This window comes from Stigmatopora argus, chromosome 7, assembly GCF_051989625.1.
Source record: "Stigmatopora argus isolate UIUO_Sarg chromosome 7, RoL_Sarg_1.0, whole genome shotgun sequence".
NCBI lineage: Eukaryota > Metazoa > Chordata > Actinopteri > Syngnathiformes > Syngnathidae > Stigmatopora > Stigmatopora argus.
The window spans coordinates 2,334,929-2,356,837 of NC_135393.1; the positions used below are offsets into that span (position 1 = coordinate 2,334,929).

At 41.8% G+C, this 21,909-nt stretch overlaps 1 protein-coding gene across 2 annotated transcripts in view; it reads right to left on the reverse strand.

Moving 5' to 3' along the window:
• Window positions 1–484: 484 nt before the first annotated feature.
• Window positions 485–21,909, reverse strand: part of LOC144078141 (gamma-adducin-like) — a 39,983-nt gene continuing 18,558 nt past the window's right edge. The window contains exons 7-11 of one of the 2 annotated variants that reach the window (XM_077606379.1): window positions 20,116–20,220; window positions 13,695–13,781; window positions 8,058–8,175; window positions 5,670–5,759; window positions 485–1,597 (exon numbers count right to left, since the gene is read on the reverse strand). In XM_077606379.1, the coding sequence (XP_077462505.1) occupies window positions 1,347–1,597; window positions 5,670–5,759; window positions 8,058–8,175; window positions 13,695–13,781; window positions 20,116–20,220 (651 nt within the window). In that variant the 3' untranslated portion in view covers window positions 485–1,346. The remainder of the gene's footprint in view (window positions 1,598–5,669; window positions 5,760–8,057; window positions 8,176–13,694; window positions 13,782–20,115; window positions 20,221–21,909) is intronic. The other variant, XM_077606380.1, reaches the window with a different exon arrangement.

Sequence of the window (21,909 nt, forward strand, 5' to 3'; positions counted from 1 at the left end):
ATACATTTTAAAAACATTTATTTATTTTAAAAAAGTCAGCAATAGAGACCACACATTGTTTAAGTGGTATACTTCTTTTTTTTCCAGCAAGAGAGAAGCTGGGCCCGACCCGAACCCGAAGTAATGATTGACATTTTAAATGAAATTTGGGTCGTTTCGGCTTCGGGTTTGGTAAAGATTTTATCTCTAACATGGTCACACTTAGAGTTTGTGTACTGGTGAGGTATTATCCAATCCAGTATCATCGGCTGGGCCACTCACACAATTCCTATTTTTAAATGTAATTACTTGAGGGCCATATTTAGATTTTAACAGTAATAAATAAATAGGTGTTTTATTGTCATTTAAACACTTGAAAAAATAATAAACCAGTGGTGTCAAACCCATGGCCCGTGGGCCACACGCCGCCCACTAGGGGGTCCGATCTGGCACGCGGGGTTGTTCTGTCTGAAAGGGAATTTGTAGCTCTTTCATACTCTGCAAACATAATCAAATGCTTTTATTGATTTATTTTCCTATCTGTAGTCAAATCTGTACTTTCAGCTCCTGCAGTCAAATGGGTTGTCATTAATGAGTTATCAAGGAACCTTAAAATGCCTTAAAACTAGCAGGAATTAACCTGAAAATGTCCAAAAATCAACAAAACACAGTCAACTAACAGGAAGCAGCTCAGAAATTCCCCAAAAATGTATAATGAACTTTTTTTTTTTTTTACAAAAAAAAGACCTGCAAGTACCCTAAAATGAAAAGGGAGAGACAAAAAATGAACTCAAGGCATGCCATTGACAATGATACTCCATGTCCCCTTTCACTTAAACTGGCAGTGGATGCATGTCGATGTAATGCTGTGGATTATTTCTGAAAAAACACCTATTTAATGCTAAGTTGTTTTCAATTCATAATTTGAAGTTGTTTTGATGTTTATTTATGTGCATGTGTTTGTGTGCTTTATCTGTTGCTTAACGTTAGCTTCCTCCTTACCCTTAAATTTGAGTCAGTAGGATGAAAAGAGCCACGCCGTTGGCGAGCTGCAGCTTGCATGATCATCAATGGCACTGATAAGAGTTAAAAAAATTCCCATTTAAGCAGCAGGAGAATCAATCCAGTTTTTCAGGATGACAATGATTCAATTTAGATTACTTCACACGCAAATTACTTGAATATGCCCGACCACATTTAACTTGTCTGGAGGTCTGCCTGGCAAGCTCCCCCCCCCCCAAAAAAAACGTTCTATATAAAACTCTCCGGAGGATTAAAAAGAGATATCTGTTAAAGAAAGACAATATAAGAAGACTAAAACAGGTGGTAAACTCTCCTTAGTCTGCTTTCTATCATCTCAATGCCCCTCAGGGCTCCATCTTCTCTTTCTTTTTGTTTTTCTTGAGGAAAGAAGGCGTGCGGAATTTCTTCTTCTTCTTCAAGTTGGGTGACTTGGAGGGCGAGCTTTCTTGGGACAACACTTCCTTGATGTTATCGCCCGGGCACACTGTGATCTCCACGCTCTCTTTGCTGGTGTTGAGCAGGCTGACCTGGTTGCAGAGCTCGTCATCCCCGTCACGGTGGTTGTCCTTGCCGTTCATTATGCCCAAGTGGTTGACTTCCAAGAGAAGAGGACCAGGCATCATGTCAATGAAAAAATTGATGGATTGTTAAAGTTATAGGCATTTTAGATGAGAAAGCATAATTCATTCATTCATCATCAGTACCGCTTATGCCCTAAAATGTCACGAAAGGTCCTGGATCCCATCCCAGACGAACTCGGGCGAAAGGCCGACCATACCCTAGGCTGGTCGATCCCACGCTTGCCTGCACTAAGGTCAGGTAAGTGAACCACTACACAAGAAAGTATTTTGTGTTTTGATGTGGATACTACTACTAACTATAATAGCAGTACTTAACTTAAAGAAAACAATTTTTTTTCTAAAATTAAATAACAGTATATACAAAAAGTATTGACATTTTTTAAATGTGATTAATGAAGAAACTGCAGTAAAACCACTCCCACTGAGTTCATACTAGGACACACGCCCATTAAATTGGATTTCATTAGGATTTACTATTGGATGTGCTGACATGGTAAACACCACGAACACGTATCAAAGCTACTCGCGTCTGGCCTGTGAGAGCACGTTTAACTACGGTAAGATGGCAATAAGTAAGTGAGTTTTTTCGCGTTTTACGCAAGATACCGTTTTTTTTTCTTGAATTTCATTCATGGACGTCAAAATACATTTTGTTTAGCGTTTTATCTGTTCTCTATTTTGAAATAAATGACTATCAGCCGCACTGTCTTGCGTTATGGCGTTTCGTCTTTGTCACATTGCAGTTTCTTGCAAGTCTAATTTGTGCGCATATAAGCCGTCCCCTTGATTCAGTCATCATTTCTTTGAGTTACTTATACGGCGTATCTGCGAGAAAATACGGTAGTAGTTCGGAACATCACAAAACGAATTGCAAGCTAAACATATATCGACTATACAGTAATACCTTGACATACGAGTGTCCCAACATACTAGAAATTTGAGAGACGAAGAAAATTCTGAGCAAAGTTTTCCCCTGAGATACAAGACAAATTTGACATACGAGCATACGATGCGGCCACTAGGTGGTCCTCTTCAAGCTGTGCAGTGATATTCATGACGAGAGGGAGGGGCTTCTTTTAATATGGATAAAGGAGAAACAGTTAGTGCGAGGACTTCAAAGTACAGCAAGCAGCTGAGAAAGAGGATACTTCGACACGAGCCGAAACATTCAAAGCGAATCGTGGCTGGTTTGATAACTTGAAAAAATGAACTGGGCATACACTCGGTTGTGAAGCACGGGGAAGCAACTACTTCTGACTTGAAAGCCGCGGTGGAATACATTAACACCTTTGCCTCGGTTATAGCACAACAAGGTTACATCCATTTTTAAGTGCGTTTATCGTAAGCGAACTTCATTTAAGTTAAATTTAAAGTTTATGTTATTTTACGTAGTGTCACAAAAGTGTAGCGAACCGAAAGTGTCAAGTCTCTCTCGTCCGCCCTTAGCCGCTACCGTCTGTCTCGAAGAACTCTGCAAAGTCCTGTACACAATAATGTCAAATTCTTTTGCAGATCATAACTACTAGATAGGAATTTGTTACTCTGTGAGCGTAGGTGGCGAATTAGAACAATTAAATTGTCTGCCCATTGTAATAGCCTATTTTAGGTGTTTTTTTTAGATGGTGAGAACGGATTAACTTGTTTTTGTTATGTTACTTGGGAAAAATTGATTTGAGATACGAGTAAATTGAAATAAGAACTCGGTCCCGGAACGCATTAAGCTCGTATCTCGAGATATTACTGTACTGTATAATCACACAATACGTATATGTAGATTAGCTAAATGAAAATCAATTTTTTGTATAGTGTCGTACAGGGGTGCTCATGACCTTGATTGCGATCGGCATGTTACCATTGGTAGCTCGCCTGAGAGTAAGTTTTGAGCCACTCAGTCATTTTCGGGCCTTAACAATGTCTCATTTGTACCGTGACATCACAATGTGCCCACCGCAATAATCATACTTTGTTTGAACATGCATATCTAAATCATTTAACAATCGTTAGGCTTTCATCAGGATCTTAAGTGACGTGCCGAGAGCGTCAGCTAATACAAACAACCTGTCACAGCTGCTTATTCAATTCCTTGCTTTGTTGTTGAATAGATGAAGAGACTTGACACTCTCTGCTTCATTTCGGTGCCCTAAGTTGGTATTGAAACGTGTCTCAGCGGCCCCTCCCTACGAACACAGGTCTAAAATATTACACGATAACCTGTTACTATGATTAGTTTCAAAAAAGTACTCCAATTTAGCCGACACGTTTGCCTAGTGGTGTGATTTACAGCAGCCAAAAAGCACCCTGGTACTGAAAACAGACGACTGGATCGTATTTGACCTTTGGACCACATTTGATACTGTCAGATACTCCAAAAATACCTGTACAGTCTTCTCTCAAATACTGCGGCTTCACCTTTTGCGAATTCACTTCTTTGTGGATTTTTTCTGCTATTTTAAAAAAATGTGCAACCAGAAGACAGATGAAAAATTGCGGTGAAAATGGCGGCGAAAAATGGCAGAAGTCAGGGCACCGCTTCTTCTGTGCTGAAATGGTTGGTTCTGGGCACCAAAGAAGAAGAAAATATACCACAGAAAAAGAAAGGGCGTGCCAAAAACTATAAATACGTAGCTGCCAAACACATGGCAAAGTCGTTGGCCGGGGCTTCGGCGGCGAGCGAGGTCTGCAGCCACAAGTTTATTGGAAGAGGAAGCGGCCTCTACCCACGGCGTCGGCGGCTCATGCCCACGACGTCGGCCGGAGCTTTGGCTGCAAGCGAGGTCTGCCCCACAACAAGCAGCCACAAGTTTTTTGGAAGAGGAAGAGAACTGAGAATCCCATGCTTCACACGGATCGCATGAGTGGGGATGCTGCTGGATACTTTAATCAACAAGTTCAACCGTCCTCATGTTTTAAAAAAACAAGAACAAAGCCTATGTTTTGACAGATTCGTTTATAACAGACAATGGTGTTTTTAAAGTAGTTTTGGTACTTGACATGCTTAGTCAGGCGAGTACAGTAATCCCTTCGAATATCGCAGACAATGGGCCCCTGGCCACAAGAAGACAAAGGATTTGGATTAACACTCACATTTACCTGTTTTTGGGGATAGGAACTATATAACGCCCACCCATAATTTACTGTAAGTGCAGTATTTAAAGTAATAAGACTTTTATAATATACCGTATTTATTCGAGTATAACGTGCACCTGTGTATAACGCCCACCCATAATTTGTGACTAAAAATTGGTATAATTTTTTTTTCTCAGCTCACACCAAGGATTGCACCAGTACTGGTAACTGGCAAATGCTGAACTCATGTCGCCATGACAAAACATTTATTCACAACATATGGTACAGAAACCTGGTAAAACAAACTACTACCAATATGAACACAATTCTCAAATGGAATGTACAATTTTATATCCTTAAAGTCTAATTCATCGTCATAATATTTAAAAAAATTCAAAATCTGATTGATCATCATCAGGTTCACCCAACAATTTATTCTATTCTCCTTGAGCAAGGATAGTGCTGCCCGGGCGGACTCGTTTCCCCGGAGCAACTATTTTTTATTAAGATCCTACTATTTCCCTATAAACCTGCTGAGGGCTATTTGGAGAGGGCTGGCTTTTGTAAAAGAAGGTAGATTGTCTCCATCTGGGATAGACAGGTTCTACGTCTCCCATTATACATAACAGCTGCGGAGGGGACTTTTTCACTGGCAGAGGGTAATGTTTTGCCAGGATTCGTGTATAATGTGCACCCGAACTTTGCTTCAGTTTTTTGGTACAAAATTTTGCACATTATACTCAAATAAATATGCTATATACTTTAGCCTTTTGCATGCTTATAGCTGGAATATTTGATAAATATACACTTTTTGATAATTGAACTTGTGTACTTGTATTTCTGTAGAGGTAGTTATAATGGGGGTGATCCTACTCCGCGGTTTTTCATTTTATCGCGGCCATGTCTGGTTTAGATTAACCTCAATATTCGAGGGATTACTGTATCGGGTACTGGATCGGGACATGACTATTCGGCTTTGTGGCCCATCTGTAGGGATAGCTCTGACACAATGACTGATACCTTTTGTTGGAGTGCTTTGTGGGGACTGCATGAGAGAAAGAGACTGAGGGAGTGTGGAGCCGTCATCGTAGTTTAGCTTGTGCCCGCCACCTGCGGGGGTGGTGATGGTAAATAGCGGATGAAGGATGACCAGATTACGGATTGGTGGTGCAGAGGGGATTGAATCAGTGGCAAGTAGGTTGAGTGAGGGTGCAGGGATTGGAAGAAAGGGTCAGGAGCGGGTGGGGGGGATGAAGGCCAAGGCAGGAGATTAGAGATAACATACAAGTTAGGTTTTAGACATTGACAGATGCTCTTCTGAAAATTTTACAAAATCCTCATTTGATCCCTTAAAAGCATTTTTATAGAGTGGGATGTACTGCTTTGTTGGACATTACTTTCTTAACAGTAGTATACTTAGATATGTATTTATTTTTGTGAAATATTAAAATAAATAAATGAATAAATAAGAATGAAAAGATTCCAACATGCATCAAAGGGACTAATTTTGATGATTTGCTTCTAAATACATGAAATCAGTTTGAAGTAAGTGCTGAAAACATGGAAACAAGCTGAGTGAGTGCTAAATCTCTGAGTTATAGGCATAAACTTTTGTGGTCTGATTTTTGGCAATTTTCATTTTAAGCGATTTTAAAATCTGAATTTTGGTTTTCACGATGCCCTAGCTTAGTGTTGTCACTGTTTTCTGGGCCACTTCTCCCATTCGAAGCAAAGCAACATGTGACAAATAGTAGATGTGTGATGCAAGCATCTGATGCGAATAAAGACAATAGGAAATGGTTTTATTTCTGTTGCTGTCGCCTCAAACTACAACCAATCAGAAATTAGTTTATTCACAAATCACCTGCGAGGACACTGTTCAACTTTGCCAACAAAGAGGAGCATACAGTGGTACCTCTACTTACGAATGGTTCTATATATGATATTTGCAGGTTACGCAAAGCTTTGATATGCAAATTACAGCTCCAAGTTATAAAAAAAAAAGTACAACGTATTAATGTTCAAGTGGAGTACAAATACTTTGATATAACAGGGTTTAAGAGTTGCTCGCACAAACCGCTGTGGGGCGGGCGGCCGGTTGTTGTCGAGCAAGGGTAGAGAGGCACCATGGCGGCCGTTCGGTGCAAATTCGGTGAGGACCAGCAGGCAGTGAATAGCGGCGCGTGTGCGCCGGTGGCCAAACGGCAGTGCTTTGCGGATAAGAACGGTCACTGCAACTTGCAGCGCGGCAATCTGGGCGGAGAAACCAGCCACAACATCTCTGACCTCTAAACCACACTGGTGGACCTCACGAGAATCAATTTTTATTTATTCGCAGAATACAGATCGCCATACCATGCGTGCATCTCCAGAGGAGAAGTGCGTTCACTTCCCTTGTCTCCCTCTTAAACGCACAGTAGAGCCCAATAACATTACCATGGTTCCTACCAGCTGAATGATGTACAAAAGTTTAGATTCAGTTATGCCGCAATGGCGTGCTACGCCTTTAGCATATCAAGGAATGTCAATATTTAGGAGGCATTTTCAACAGCGACTCAAAAAATTTGCCTTTGTCCACGTTGATGCAAAATTCACTCGCAACAAAACAGGAAATGGCAAGATGTAGGGCATATTGCTTATCGTTTCTTCTTTGGCGCTGTGTGCCAACTATTTCATCTGTTTTCCGCTTCCGAGTTTCAGGGGGGATTTTGACATTTTTAGAAACTTTTTTTTTTAATTTCAGAAAAAAAATCCACGAAGTAGTGAAACTGCGAAAGTTGAAGCCATGAAGTGGCAAAGGATCACAGTACTTTCCTAAATAGAGGTATCACTGTAGTTTATAACAAACTTCCAGGCATGTTTTCCGGGAGAAAAATAAAAAACAACAGTATGTAATACCGTTGGTATTCTCCATTGACCACCCTAATTTTCAAAATGGGTGTTTATATATTTTATAAAGCAAGGTTTAAAACAGTATCTCAGTTATTTCTTACAAAATCTTCTGCCTTGGTGTAGTTCTGATCTAAAAAGACATTGTAATCAACATCATCTACTAATGTGTTGCTACTCCCGCTGATTCTTATTCCCGTTACGCCCAATTAATGGATTGATATGTTCACAAGACTGCCAGGGTAAGCGTGTCATAGCAACGGTTGGCGGCCATGAGGCGGGTGTGAAGACCTGCTGTCTGTACATTTTGCCCTTTTGGTCATATTGGCACACATGCACTTGCACTGTACTTCTGCACTCTATGTGCAAACATACATATATTGAATGCATGGTGACAGCAGCTGAGTACAATGTAGACAGCTGTGACAGGTTCTTCTCTATTTCTTCATTCTTTACATTTCCCATGCTTTTTTTTAAATACTGAGTGTGAACTTGATTAGCATTTGTTGCACCACCTACCGAGATCCGGTTGCTGCTTTTCCTCATTTTTGTGGTACACCTGCAAGTCTTCTGACAGCTCGCTGAAAGGGTTGGGAGGAAGTGGAGCCATCTGCTCCTCCTCTGTTGGCACATATAGCTGCCATGGAGAGAGAAAAAAAGTTAGGAAGAACAAAGTATAAAAAAGGCAAAAAAGTACAACACTGAAAACATCAATATTTGTGGGTAATCACCAGTATCTGCACTTGAGCAAAGCAACTAGTCAAACACATTTGTCAGCATAAAAAAGTAGTAAAATGTTATAAAAATGCTCTATATTCTGCCATTGGATGGCCACCAATTCAGGGTGTCCCTCGCCTCGTGCCAATAGAAAAATGAATGAGTAAATGAAATTCTTATATACTATGTGTCTCTCTACCCTGGTAGTGCTAACAGGAATATTAAAAAAAATAGTAATAGAAATTGACAAAGCAGTCGCGTTTGCAGAAGGATATAGTCACTTGATGCCCCCTTGTGGTTCCGAGGTATTATCCTACCACCAGTCCATTAACACTGGAAAACCCAAGTTTTTTTGGCCACTACTTTAACTCTGCAGTTGAAGTTTTCTCTTGAAAAAGCCTTCACACACAGAACACACAATTTCTAAATTTTTAATACACATCTGATCAAAACAGTTATAAATTAAAAATGAGTACTTTATTATTATTAGGTAAAATGAATATAAAAAAACATGTTACGGGTCAATTTGACCCATCTCAGTTTTTGTGTTCCTACAAGTACTGGCTATTTATTTTTTTATTTTTCCTCATGAAAATGTGTGACTTTTCCTCATCTTGGGTGAAGACCGGGTGTGTGAAATTTGGGCACTTTGATGTGTAGGGAAACATCCGTACAATCAACCCAATTTGGATCGAGTGGACATAGGGTCAAGGAAACACAAAAGATGCCAGGTCTGTTCCCCAAAAGAAGACAACAAAACAAGTAACACATGACAGAAAGCACACTCTTTTTCAAAATAATACAAGGAAGGACAAAGATTCCAGTGACTCAAATGTCCCTTCCTGTTGTATGCCTCATTTAGCATAACAAGAGTTTCTGCTGAGCAGAAGCAAAGGCTTGGGAGCTACCTCATTTGAATAACCAAAGGACTGTTCACACCTCAGGTTAGGTCTACAACTCTGATTTTTCTTTGATAGAGTGATTGGAACAAATGCTTCTTTGTCACAAAAAACATTCATGAAGTTTGGTTCTTTTATGACTTTATTATGGGTGAACAGAAAAAAAAAAGATCAAATCTGCTGGGTCAAAAATATACATACAGCAGCGCTAATATATTTGGTAACATGTCCCTTGGCCATTTTCACTTAAATTAGGTGCTTTTGGTAGCCATCCACAAGCTTCTGGCAAGCTTCTGGGTGAATCTTTGACCACTCATCTAGACAGAATTGGTGCAGTTCAGTTAAATTTGATGGCTTTCTGACATGGACTTGTTTTTTCAGCATTGTCCACAAGTTCTCAATGGGGTTTAAGTCAGGACTTTGGGAAGGCCATTCGAAAACCTTAATTCTAGCCTGATTTAGCCATTCCATTACCACTTTTGATGTGTGTTTGGGGTCATTGTCCTGTTGGAACACCCAACTGCGCCCAAGACCCAATCTTCGGGCTGATGACTTTAGGTTATCTTGAAGAATTTGAAGGTAATCCTCCTTCATCCCATTTACTCTCTGTAAAGCACCAGTTCCATTGGAAGCAAAACAGCCCACAGCATAATACTACCACCACCGTGCTTGACGGTAGGCATGGTGTACTTGGAGTTAAAGGCCTCACCTTTTCTCCTCCAAACATATTGCTGGGCATTTTGGCCAAACAGCTCGATTTTTGTTTCGTCTGACCACAGAACTTTCCTCCAGAAGGTCTTATCTTTGTCCATGTGATCAGCAGCAAACTTCAGTCCAGCCTTAAGGTGCCACTTTTGGAGCAAGGGCTTCCTTCTTGCACGGCAGCCTCTCAGTCCATGGAGATGCAAAACACGCTTGACTGTGGAAACTGACACCGGTGTTCCAGCAGCTTCTAATTCTTGGCAGATCTGCTTTTTGGTGATTCTCGGTTTGAATCTTCACCCTCCTGACCAATTTTCTCTCAGCAGCAGGTGATAGCTTGTGTTTTTTTCCTGATTGTGGCAGTGACAAAACAGTGCCATGCACTTTATACTTACAAACAATCGTTTGCACTGTTGCTCTTCGGACCTGCAGCTGCTTTGAAATGGCTCCAAGTGACTTTCCTGACTTGTTCAAGTCAAGGATTCGCTTTTTCAGATCCATGCTGAGCTCCTTTGACTTTCCCATTGTAGCGTTTGTGGGCGTTTGCATCCAATGAGCCCTATTTAAATGGCCTCAGAGAAGTCACTAGCTGTAGTCACTTATAATCACTCACAAGAAGTTAAGAGGCCATGATATGTTGAAGCTCATTTCACTGACACAACTTTCTAAGTCACCAAAATTGCTAATTTGTGTTGCTGTATGTATATTTTTGACAGAGCAGATTTGATCACTTTTTCTGTTAACCCATAATAAAGTCATAAAAGAACCAAACTTCATGAATGTTTTTGTGAAAAAGTAGTATCTGTTCCAATCACTCTATCAGAAAAAAATCAGAGTTGTAGAAATAACTGGAAATTCAAGAGAGCCATGACATTATGTTCTTCACAAGTGTATGTAATCTTTTGACCACAACTGTATATGAGCCACTACATCAGGGGTCTCAAACTTGCGGCCCGCGGGCCAACTGCGGCCCGCGGGACGATAATTTGCGGCCCCCGTCTTAATATGAAAGATCGATTTTTTTTTTTTTAATATATATTTTTTTTTTTTTTTTTACCCCTTTCCCCATGATGGCGCCGTTTAAGTGGCAGCCAGTGGCAGTAGCTCTGTCCACTCATGTTTTTCTTGTTTTACAGCATGTTTTACATGAAAAATTAGAGGGAACATTGACATGCACCTGCTTGTGGCAGGTGTGATACTGGTGTGCCGATAGCGAGCAATGATGATATCGTGACCGGATGATTCGCCTAAAGACGTTTCGCCGACGGACGTTTGACAGACGGACAGGTCGTACTAGTATTTGATAGTTTAATGATTAAATACAAATACTAGTATTTGTATTTAATCATTAAACGCTGTTTTCAGCTGGATTTGACCGAATTTGAGAGCATTTTGAGCCGTTTGGCGAATGGACGTCTATAGACGTTTTTTTGCCTCCATCGCGATATCCAGTATTTGTATTTAATCATTAAATGCTGTTTTAGGATGGATTTGACCCGATTGCTGTCATTTTACGGCTCGGTTCTGCTACATCTGCCTGCCCAAGAGTGCTTATTCCCAGACTGCCATTGATGGTAGACGAACATTGATTTTTACTATAATTTGGACAACACCGGCGGCGGGCCGGATTAAAAATCCTAACGGGCCGTATATGGCCCGCGGGCCGAGGTTGAAAAACTTGTACACACACGATCCGGCGGGGCGAGCGTTCGAATCCCGTTTCGGCGAAACCTCCGTTCGGCCGAATGAACGTTCGGTGGAACGTCCATTCGGCGACCTGCCCGTCTGTCAAACGTCTGTCGGCGAAACGTCTTTAGGCGAATCATCCGAGTACCGATGATGTCGCTCACACTGGTACTCAGTGCGCTCAGGGAGGTTGTCTTTCTGCTCAGACCAACAAAAAATTAGAGGGAACTTTGGTTCGGAGCTGAATGAACCAATCACGGTGAGGTATACGGCTCTGGAGGGCGGGACATCGGCCGGGCTGTCCAGTGCCTCGCTCACTCACTCATTCATTCCTCCAATCAGCTGGGCGGAGGAGAAGCCGTGAGGCCGATCACTCCGCTCGGCGCGCACACTCCTCCGCTGCTCTCAGCATAGAACTGAATGAGGCGCTATGATCCGTGATCCAGCCTGTGTCAGTGTCTGTAGCCATCTCCGCGATTGAAACGGAGAGCGAAAGTGCACATGCGCCACAAACCCGCGCGACTGAATGTGAAAGATCAACCCGAGACTCATTCCAAGTGGAAAAACATATTACAGAGCCCCAGAGATGTCTCTTTCAAAGCCTGCCGTGAAGAGAAAGGTCGGTGATGAGCACAGACAGTTTCAAGAAAAGTGGGGAGTGCAATATTTCTTTGTTGAACACAGGGGCACCCCGACGTGTCTCATTTACACTGAAAAAGTTGCGGTGCACAAGGAATACAATTTGAAACGTAATTGTACTATGAGACATGCTGAGGAGTACGAAAAATACCAGGGAGATGAGAGAGCCAACCAGGTTGCCAGTCTTAAAACACGTCTTCTGAGGCAACAGGATCTCTTCAAGAAGGCTACCAAAGACAGTAATGCAGCAGTCAAAGCTAGCTACGCCATTTGTGAGTTGATTGATCCTGTGCTAAGTGATCCCAAATGGCTCATGGACTTGGCTTTTCTTGTTGATATCACACATGAGCTTAATGTACTGAACAAGAAGCTACAAGGCCAGGGGCAACTTGTCAGTGCTGCCTATGACAACGTGAGAGCATTCTGCACTAAACTTGTGTTATGGAAAGCCCAGCTCTCTCAGGCAAACCTTTGCCATTTCCCAGCATGCAAGGCTCTCGTGGATGCAGGCACACCATTCAGTGGTGAGAAGTATGTTGAGGCCTTTTCGAAGCTACAGGAGGAATTTGATCACATATTTGCAGACTTCAAGACACACAAAGCCACATTTCAAATTTTTGCGGACCCCTTCTCCTTTGATGTGCAAGATGCCCCTCCTGAGCTTCAAATGGAGCTCATTGACCTGCAGTGCAACTCTGCACTCAAAGCCAAGTTCAGGGAGGTGAGTGGAGAAGCAGACAAGCTTGGGCAATTTTTGAGAGAGTTGACCCCCAGCTTCCCTGAACTTTCCCGAAGGTTCAAACGGACCATGTGCCTTTTTGGGAGCACATACTTGTGTGAGAAGCTCTTCTCCACCTTGAACTTCAATAAGTCCAAGTACAGGTCCAGACTTACTGATGAGCATCTTCAAGCTCTACTGAGGGTCTCCACTGCTTCCTCCCTCAAGCCAAATGTGACTATGTGAGAAGAAGCGCTGCCAGGTCTCTAGCAGCAAGGAGTAGGCAAAAGAAGCCGTGTTCAGAATATTTCATGTTCAATGTTCCATTCAAGTTCAGAAAGTTAAAGGTTAAAGAGCTGTTAATACAGACATTTGAAACGGAATAAAAATAATTCATTTTCTCTACTTAGCCAGCCAGTGTATATCTACTGTATGCTCATTAGTATTATTTGGTTTTATATTACTGATTGATTTATTTTTTATTCATCTTTAAGTTAATTTATTTAATTCATTATTTTTTATTAAAAAATAAAGATATTTGATAACGTTGGAAAGTTTTATCAGTGCTTTTCTTGTGGAAATCCTGATGCGGCCCAGTCTCACCCAGACTCGGCCTCTAGCGGCCCCCAGGTAAATTGAGTTCGAGACCCCTGCACTACATAGTACTTGACAATAAAACTTTAAAGCAAAATCTAAATTCATCTACATTGATGATTCAATTTAATTTGTTAGTCCTTATTTATACTTTTTTAATAACCTTGATAATGAGATGTTTTACTGTGTTTTCTGTCTTACCCGTCGTGGTTGGTCAATTGAGATACCAGCAAGGTGTTGAGAGCGCGGCCCCGACGTTGTGACCTCACATCGGTTCTGCTCTCTGATCTGGAGAACAATCACATTAAAAATCAAACATTGTTGTTTTTACTATCCGGCCGTAAGCTGCTGTCGATTTGAACAAAATGCACATGTTCACCTTTTGTAGTTGTTTCAAAGTATTAGACAGTTAACATTGATTTACAGAATGGAATTAGGGTTGGTGGACCCTGTCCCAGTTGACTTTGAGCGTAAAGCAAGCTACACCCTAGACTGGTCACCAGTCAGCCATAGGGCACACAGAAAGACAGACAACCACTCACGCTCACAATGACACGCCACTGAGTGGGGAAAAAAAACCCAGACAGTCAGGCGGAAGAAACACTGCACCATGTGATGGATATGGAAATTAATATTTGATATGTAAATAGGCGTTACTCGAATTGGATCACTTAACTATTTGGCTTCAATTCATAGCAAGAGAAGATTTATCGATTTTGATCCCCAATCAAAATGGATTTGATGCCGGTCAGTGTCAAGGATTTTTTTCATTCATTCAGTTTGCACACTGCTTAACCTTGACAGGTATGCGGGGTGCTGGAACCTATCCCAGCAGACTTTGGGGAAAGGCGGACTACGCGTTCAACTAGTCGCAAGTTGGTCATAGCGTGCACGCAGAGACAGGCAACCATTCATACAAATATACCACCACTGAGTGGAAATCGATCCCACGCTGCTCACACCTTAGTGCAGCGTATGAACTACTACACCATCAGATGGTGCATTAGTGTTTTTAATTTACATTTTCTTCTTTTAGCACTTACAAAAGTATGAATTCTATATGTAAATGAACAAGTTATTTCCAATAAAGATGTAACATTATAAATAATGATCAAAAACTCAAAGCAATAAATATTTAGTGAAGATTTTAACAATTTTCAAAATAGAACAGATGACAGTCTAAAGTTAAGTTGATTCTATATACCGAATTTTCTGCACTATGAGGAACACTGCATTATAAGGCGCAACTTCAATGAATGACACTTTTCAAAAATGTTTCCATATATTAGGCCTGTCGCATTATAAGGCGCACCGCACCGCATTATACTGGTCTACAGTAGAGGCTGGGGTTACATTATGCATCCACTAGATGGTGGTCCGCTAAAGGGAATGGGAACAAAAGTCAGATAGGTCAGACAAACTTTATTAATAGATTATAAATCAGCTTTCTGACAACTCCATTTACTCCCAAAATGAATAAACTGTTTTATCAATTTCTCCGAGGTAAAGTATTAGTATAAACATTCTGATGCTGTTACGGTACATTAAACATTAGTGCAATCACAATTTAGTAACACTCGTAAGTGCAAAGCAATAACAATAACATTAATAACTCAAATAATAACTCAATGTTGTTCACGTGGGTGAAACGTCCGTGCTCTAGCGTACACAATGAGGCACTAGTATAACATTCAGCTGTTGACGTCCATATTCACAATATGACCAACCTTGTTCAACTGTAAACACAAAAGAAACTGTTAGGATTATTATATATTTTCTTGCAATAAAGAAAGTGCTTCGCTTACTACATCTAAGATGCCTGCTTGCAACGAAGTAAATGCTTTGTTCCTTAATTAGACTAAACAAAAGGGAAGCCGAATCCACTTGGACTGCTGGAATGTGGAGAAGATCCTTCAGCTGCACATGACCCTCAGTTGTTTTGACTATTTGACGTCTCACTTCTGTTTCCCACCCCTCCCTTGAGAGCTGAGACGTCCAATATAACTAGGGTCTTTGAAGCTAATAAACAGGGAAAAGATGCGTGACGCCAGAAGGAACCTGGGCCGAGACCTGAAAGGTTCGATTCTCCTTGCAAGAAAACCCAGAAGATTGTCTTGTCTCTTTATTTGTGCGTGTATTTGGGAATGTCTATTGGTGAACCTATCATATTGGTCCTACGAGCCTGGGAGTCAATATACCGAAGGAATCCGGGCGCTGAGTCGACATCTGGGAAAGCTGAGCGCCTGGGTTCCCGACGGTTGAAGACTCATCCTAAAAGAGTTGAAGACATCTCTGGTAAGTCCACATGAATGTTTTCATTTGTGAGGAGTTTCCGAATGTGGGGGAAGGAAGCATTCATGTGAAGGTCCATTTGCGAAATGGATAAGATCGCCTCCAGGGGACGGCAACAGTAAAACCCTGTACATACTAGTCCCTAACAGGTGAAGAGACAGAGTATTAGTCTATGAAACTGAAGGGCGTCGGTGTCCTGTTCCTAAGCCGGTCGGTACTTAAGCTCCGAGAGTATACTTGTGTGTAGTGATAACCTAAGGAAAACAAACGAAGGAACAAGGGAAAATTACTACCTAATTGCACACCTACTAACTTTAAAATGGGGAGCTCGAATAGCAAGGCGGCTAGTGAAGACGAACCGAAACAGCGTCTGCCGTGTAAAGATTGGAAATTTGTCGAAAATTGAGCGGAGTGGGAATGAGCATGTTGATAATAGCGAGGCGGCTGGAAAAGCAGAAGATGCTATTTTGTTCCACAGAAATGAGGATGATGAGACGGGTCCGGTGGGTAAAAAAGAATAGGGAGGCCTTCTCGACTGAAGGAGATTTTTTTACCAAGATAGGTGGCGGGGGCCAGAGAAAACACCTGCACTTCTGGAACTTCTTCTTTGTACTACATGGTTTCAGTTGGCAACGGTGGGGGGGCATGGTAGATTGTTCCCCAACAATGGTTTCTGGAAGTATTGCTAAGCCCTTTCTGTGGTTTAGTACTTACAGTATTTAAATAACTGAATTTCACTGGCATTCATTCTGTTAGGCCCCGGACCAGATTGATGGCTGGTTGTGCCTGCCACCCAATCACAGGCCCAGCCCCTAATCACTCAAACGTTTCCAGGTGTGAGTCATCAGCCAGTGGGGAATATATAAAGCCAAGAAGAACATGACCAGGCTGCTGGATCGTCTATCAGTTCACTGTTAGGTATCCTCTCGTATTTTCTCCTCGGCTGCCTTAATTGATCTACGACATCTTGTTTTTGCTCCCAGGATTCCCACCACGCTCAGCCCCACGACCACGGACAACGAATTCGCTCTCACCCTTAGTACCCTCGACTCTGGTCTTCACGACGGACTTCACGGTTACCGACCCTCCTTCCACGACTAACTACTCACCGACGCTACTCCCTTCTGTGCCTTTGCCCTTCTCTTGGACGACTCTAATAAAATATTCGATATCCAGACCTGCTGCCCTTGCCTGCTTTGGGGTCCTCTATCCCCGATCGTAACACATTCATCTTCCATACCGTGTATCCTCACAATGGTTGCGGGGATTGCTGGAGCCTATCCCAATGGACTTTAGGCAAAAGGCTTACTACACCCTAGACTGGGGACAATTGTTAAGGTCTACCGTATTTTATTGCATATAAGCCGTATTTGTAACAAAAAAAAGACTGAATCAATGGTATGGCTTATATGTGCACAAATTAGACTTGACATGCACAAAACTGCAAGGTGACAAAGACGAAACAGCATAATAGAAGAGAACCCGAAAAAAAAAGAGAAACAAAATTTATTTTGACGTCTATGAATAAAATTCAGGAAAGGAAACTGTATCTTGCATAAAACGTGAAAAAACTCACTTGTACCTGCCATTGCTCACTCAGGGTGCCGCCTTCTTACCTTTTACTGATAGTTAAACATATGCTGACTGGCCAGACACAAGTAGCCTTGCTACATGTGTTCGTAGTGTTTACCATGTCAGCTCATCCCAATAGTTGCTAAGGCTGATCGGAGGTCTTGCGGTCAATCATTAAAATATATCAGCCTTGATACTGACCTAATGTGTATCTCATGCTATTATTGCATCCAGAGACTCAGACACACTTCCTGGTTTTACTGCTCACGTGACTACCTTTTTGAATTCATCCACGTGCAGGCAACACCCTTTCGGAATGTGCAATTCAGCACACGATCCTTTTCGATTAAAACAGCATCTCAGAAATACGACGTGCAATGATTTTTCTTAAGATTTTCCCTTCAAAGTAACACATTTGTACTTCCTATTAAAACCATGAATATGGAGGAGAAAATTGTGAATCAGGGGGCGTCTTAAACGAGAGAATTTGTAAAATTCAACGATTTTAAGGCAATGGCTTAGACGCAAAGGCGGTCAATATGCGAGAAAGTACGGTAAGTGTTGTCCGGACAGACTCGGCTATTATTTACAAGCTGTCACAGCTGTTTGTAAGGCTCCCTTTGATGTTTATGTTCTTAATTTTGTGGCACTTTTTCATTAATCATGTGTCTGATCTGCCCTCACAGTGACTAAAGTGCCGAAAATACCCACCACAGAAGGTTGGCTCCTTGAACAAGGTAGATCACAGCTCCTTAAAAAGTAGATCTTGGAGCAAAGAATTGTGAACACACTGCTCTATAACATCAGATGGCTCGGTTCACTGGCATCGAGTATAGATTTTCGGCTTTGGGTTGGTTAGCTTGGGATAAAGACATTGTGCCATATCATTTGAAGCTTTGATAACTTCACAATCTTTGTAATTTTTTGCTGTGAAACAACTTTCTGGTTTTGCTCCATTATTTTTCTCCTCAACATTGGTGATTGGTAATGATTGACCGCAAGACCTCCAATCATTGGGAATTGGTGATAATGCCACTTGAAGAAGCTCTTTTTATTTTCAATAATGTTACCAATGGACCTTAAGAATATGTAGTAATTGGTCTTTCTGCTGTTTATTACATACGCCATTGACTTTTCCAGTCCCTTATGGAAACCTGTCCTGACTTTTCAGATATTTGTTGACACCATGAACTTTCTACTGTGATCCTTAGCCACTTCGCAGCTTCACTACAAGCGGAAGACTGAAGAAAAACAGCGGTCAGGGCCCGCTTCTTCTTTGGCGCTGAATTGGGTGGCCAGCACCAAAGAAGAAGAATTTTACCACAGAAGAATGACATACATTATAAAAGGCTGAGTAGTACAAGATCTTTCCATCTGTTTGATTGTGAGTTAGTTTACCATCACAGACATTACCACGTGGATAAAGCCAACGCCAACCCTTTTCTAGCTTTGTTTTGTTTTTTAATCATAGTTTAAAATACCTCCTTCCTGTGGAAGGGCCGTTGCGTAGCGAGGACATGGCTGAAAAGCGGAGCTACAGCGTTCCGAGGCTGGCGATCCCGTGGCGTTTGCGCACCACTTCAAGCGTCTGGTTGGCCGGCGATCCGGGGGCGCGTGCCGGCGGTAACCCAGCCTTGGCTGGAACAAGCAGCGACAAGTTTTTGGGAAGAGAATGCCTTCCCGCATCGTCTCCCCGTTGCAGAGCGACAACATGGCTTAAAAGCGGAGCTACGGCGATCCAGCAGTGCATGCCAGCGGCGAACCAGGTCTGCACCACGACACGGCCGGAACAGGCAGCGACAAGTGTTTTTGGAAGAGGATGGCTTCCCAGTCATTCTAATTAAAAAATAACTGAAAGTGCAAGGGCTCACACGGTTCTCCTGACACTCTTCACGTGTGGGGATGCTCCTGGCTGGCTTAATGGTAAAGCCAGCCTTAATCAACAAGTTCGACCATCCTCACGTTTTAAAAAAATTAGAAAGGGAGTACCCTCTTCAAGGATTTGGACTCAAATTTCTATTATCCTGTTTATTTGGATTTATATCATGTGGAAAGGAACTATTTTCACTGTGAGAACAGTATTTAAAGTATTTACAATTTTTAAATATATACATTATATTAGGATATTAATACATTACATTCTTTTCATATAGTTAAAACTGTAAAATTTAAGCAATGCACTTGTTGATAATTGTACTTGTGTATTTGAATTTTTGTGTAAGCACCAAAACACGTAGCATGGTATGTAGTTATAAAAGGGATGATCGTACTTCGTGTTTTTTTTGATTGTCTGGTCTACAATATCCGTGATATTCGAGGCATTATTGAATTTTGATTTGTCATCCATATTCTATTCATTCAGCTGACTTCGGGCCAGAGGCGGGGGACACCTTGAATCGGTGGCCAGCCAATCGCAGGGCACGAGGAGACGGACAGCCATTCACTCTCACACTCATACCTAGAGTCAATTTAGTGTCCAATCAGCCTACCATGCATGTCTTTGGAATGTGGGAGGAAACCGGAGCACCCAGGGAGAAAACCCACATAGGCCCGGGGAGAACATGCCAATTCAGAACCCAGGACCCCAGAGCTGTGAGGCCGACATAATACCACCCAAGCCGCCGGGCCGCCTGTATTTACATTTATTGGCAAATTGTATTGCATCCAATTTTTTGTAGAAAATCCGGTTGGAATCTGGTTTGGCAGTGAATAGGATAAACAGATTTCAGCATCAGAAATTGTGTGACATCAGACTCACTTTGTTCCTCTTCTGCAGGACGTCTTTAGGGTCCGTGTTGAGGGGGACAAACTGATTGGGGTCCTCAATTCTAATCGGTGTTCCGGTTTCATCTGCTCTCATCCACTGTAAAAGGAAAGAATAAAAATAATGCTAACAATAACATTACCGTATTTACTCGCATATATGCTACTCCCGTGTATAAGCCACAGAGGTGTAAGTCACAGAGGTCAGAAAATTAATTTTACACAAACCTAATATCAGATTAGACTTTTTAATTCGAACCTGTTACGTTCAGCCTCGGCTGCAGAGCAGAATACAGGAGTAGGAAGCAGACAACGAAAAAGGAGTGCCGGCACACAAACGTAAGATTTAATGAAAAAATAACAACAGGAAAAGCCCTACAAACAAAAACTCAACTGGGGAGGACGAAGACGGGGGACGCACACTGACGAAAAGCGAACATAATACATAAAAATACTTCCACACCAACGCACACAAACACAGGGTTAAAATACAGAGACAGGGTTTGAAGATAATAACAAACCTGGGTCACACACGAGAAGGAGAGCCAGAAAAGACACAGCAGGTGAAATTTATGAATAATCGCGTGAACGGGACACATAAGGAAAAAACACCCAACCACCAACCCCAACAAAACAAGACAGAACTTGGAGTGAAGGCGATTTTTATGTAGATTTGATTTAATTATTGTGTTGTATTCAACCCAGTTTGTACAGTCTAGAAATATAATGGGTGAAACAACAACATCTTGTAATATATTATGTTCTACTCATGAGAAAATGATATGGGGATAAAAACATGGAGGAAGTCAGAGCTCCACATCTTCTATGGCACGGAATTGGGTGACACTCAGAAGCGTAGAAGAAGAATGACAACATCTTGCCATTTCCTGTTTTGTTTGTTGCTTTGGTTGGATTTTGAAACGCCGTTGAAAATGTCTCTTAAGGGCCCTGGCATCCAATAAGCACAGGAAAAAACGAGACATGATGACAGCGACTGAAAAAGTTGTACTCGGTCGTTTGATCGCCGGTCTTTTGGTCGCCGGTCTTTTGGTCGCCGGTCTTTTGGTCGCCTGGAGGGTTATTGATAATTACCATTTAAATCATTGCTCAAATTCCCTAAATAGAAACTGCGAATTATTATTTAGTAGTACTTAATGCCATATTAATTATTAGGCTAAAGAAAAGCTCCACATTTCCCGTACTTTTATTGTGTTTTGTTGGAGAACTTGTTTAGACCCTGACTGACATCCCTTCCTAAGGGGACAACTCATGTACATACAAACTCTTATACACTCACACGTCCGCTCAGTGAAACTGCTCAGGGCCATTGTTGGCTTTTATTGATGCGTAGACCGTGTTGTTTTACCTTGTTTTGTCGCCGGTCTTTTGATCGCCGGTCTTTTGGTCGCCCGGACCCAAACAACGGGCGACCAAAAGACCGGTGACCAAAAGACGGCGACCAAAAGACCGGTGACCAAACGACCCCACACGGAAAAAGTGACGTTGCTACATATGCTAAAGTCGTAGCACGCCATTGCGGGATAAATGAATGTACACTGTGGGGTTCTTTTGTACATAATTCAGCTGGTAGGAAATCTGTTGATGTTAATGGGTTCTGCCGTGTGGTTAAGAGGGGGACACGCGGGAAGTGTATGCACTTCTTATCTGGAGATGCACGCGTGTTGTTGCAGGTTGTTGCGAGAGCTCTGTGTGCTGCGAATAAATAAAAATGAATGTTTCTAGTGTGGACTAAGACACCTCCGATGAATAATTTTTTTTTAAACAAGAC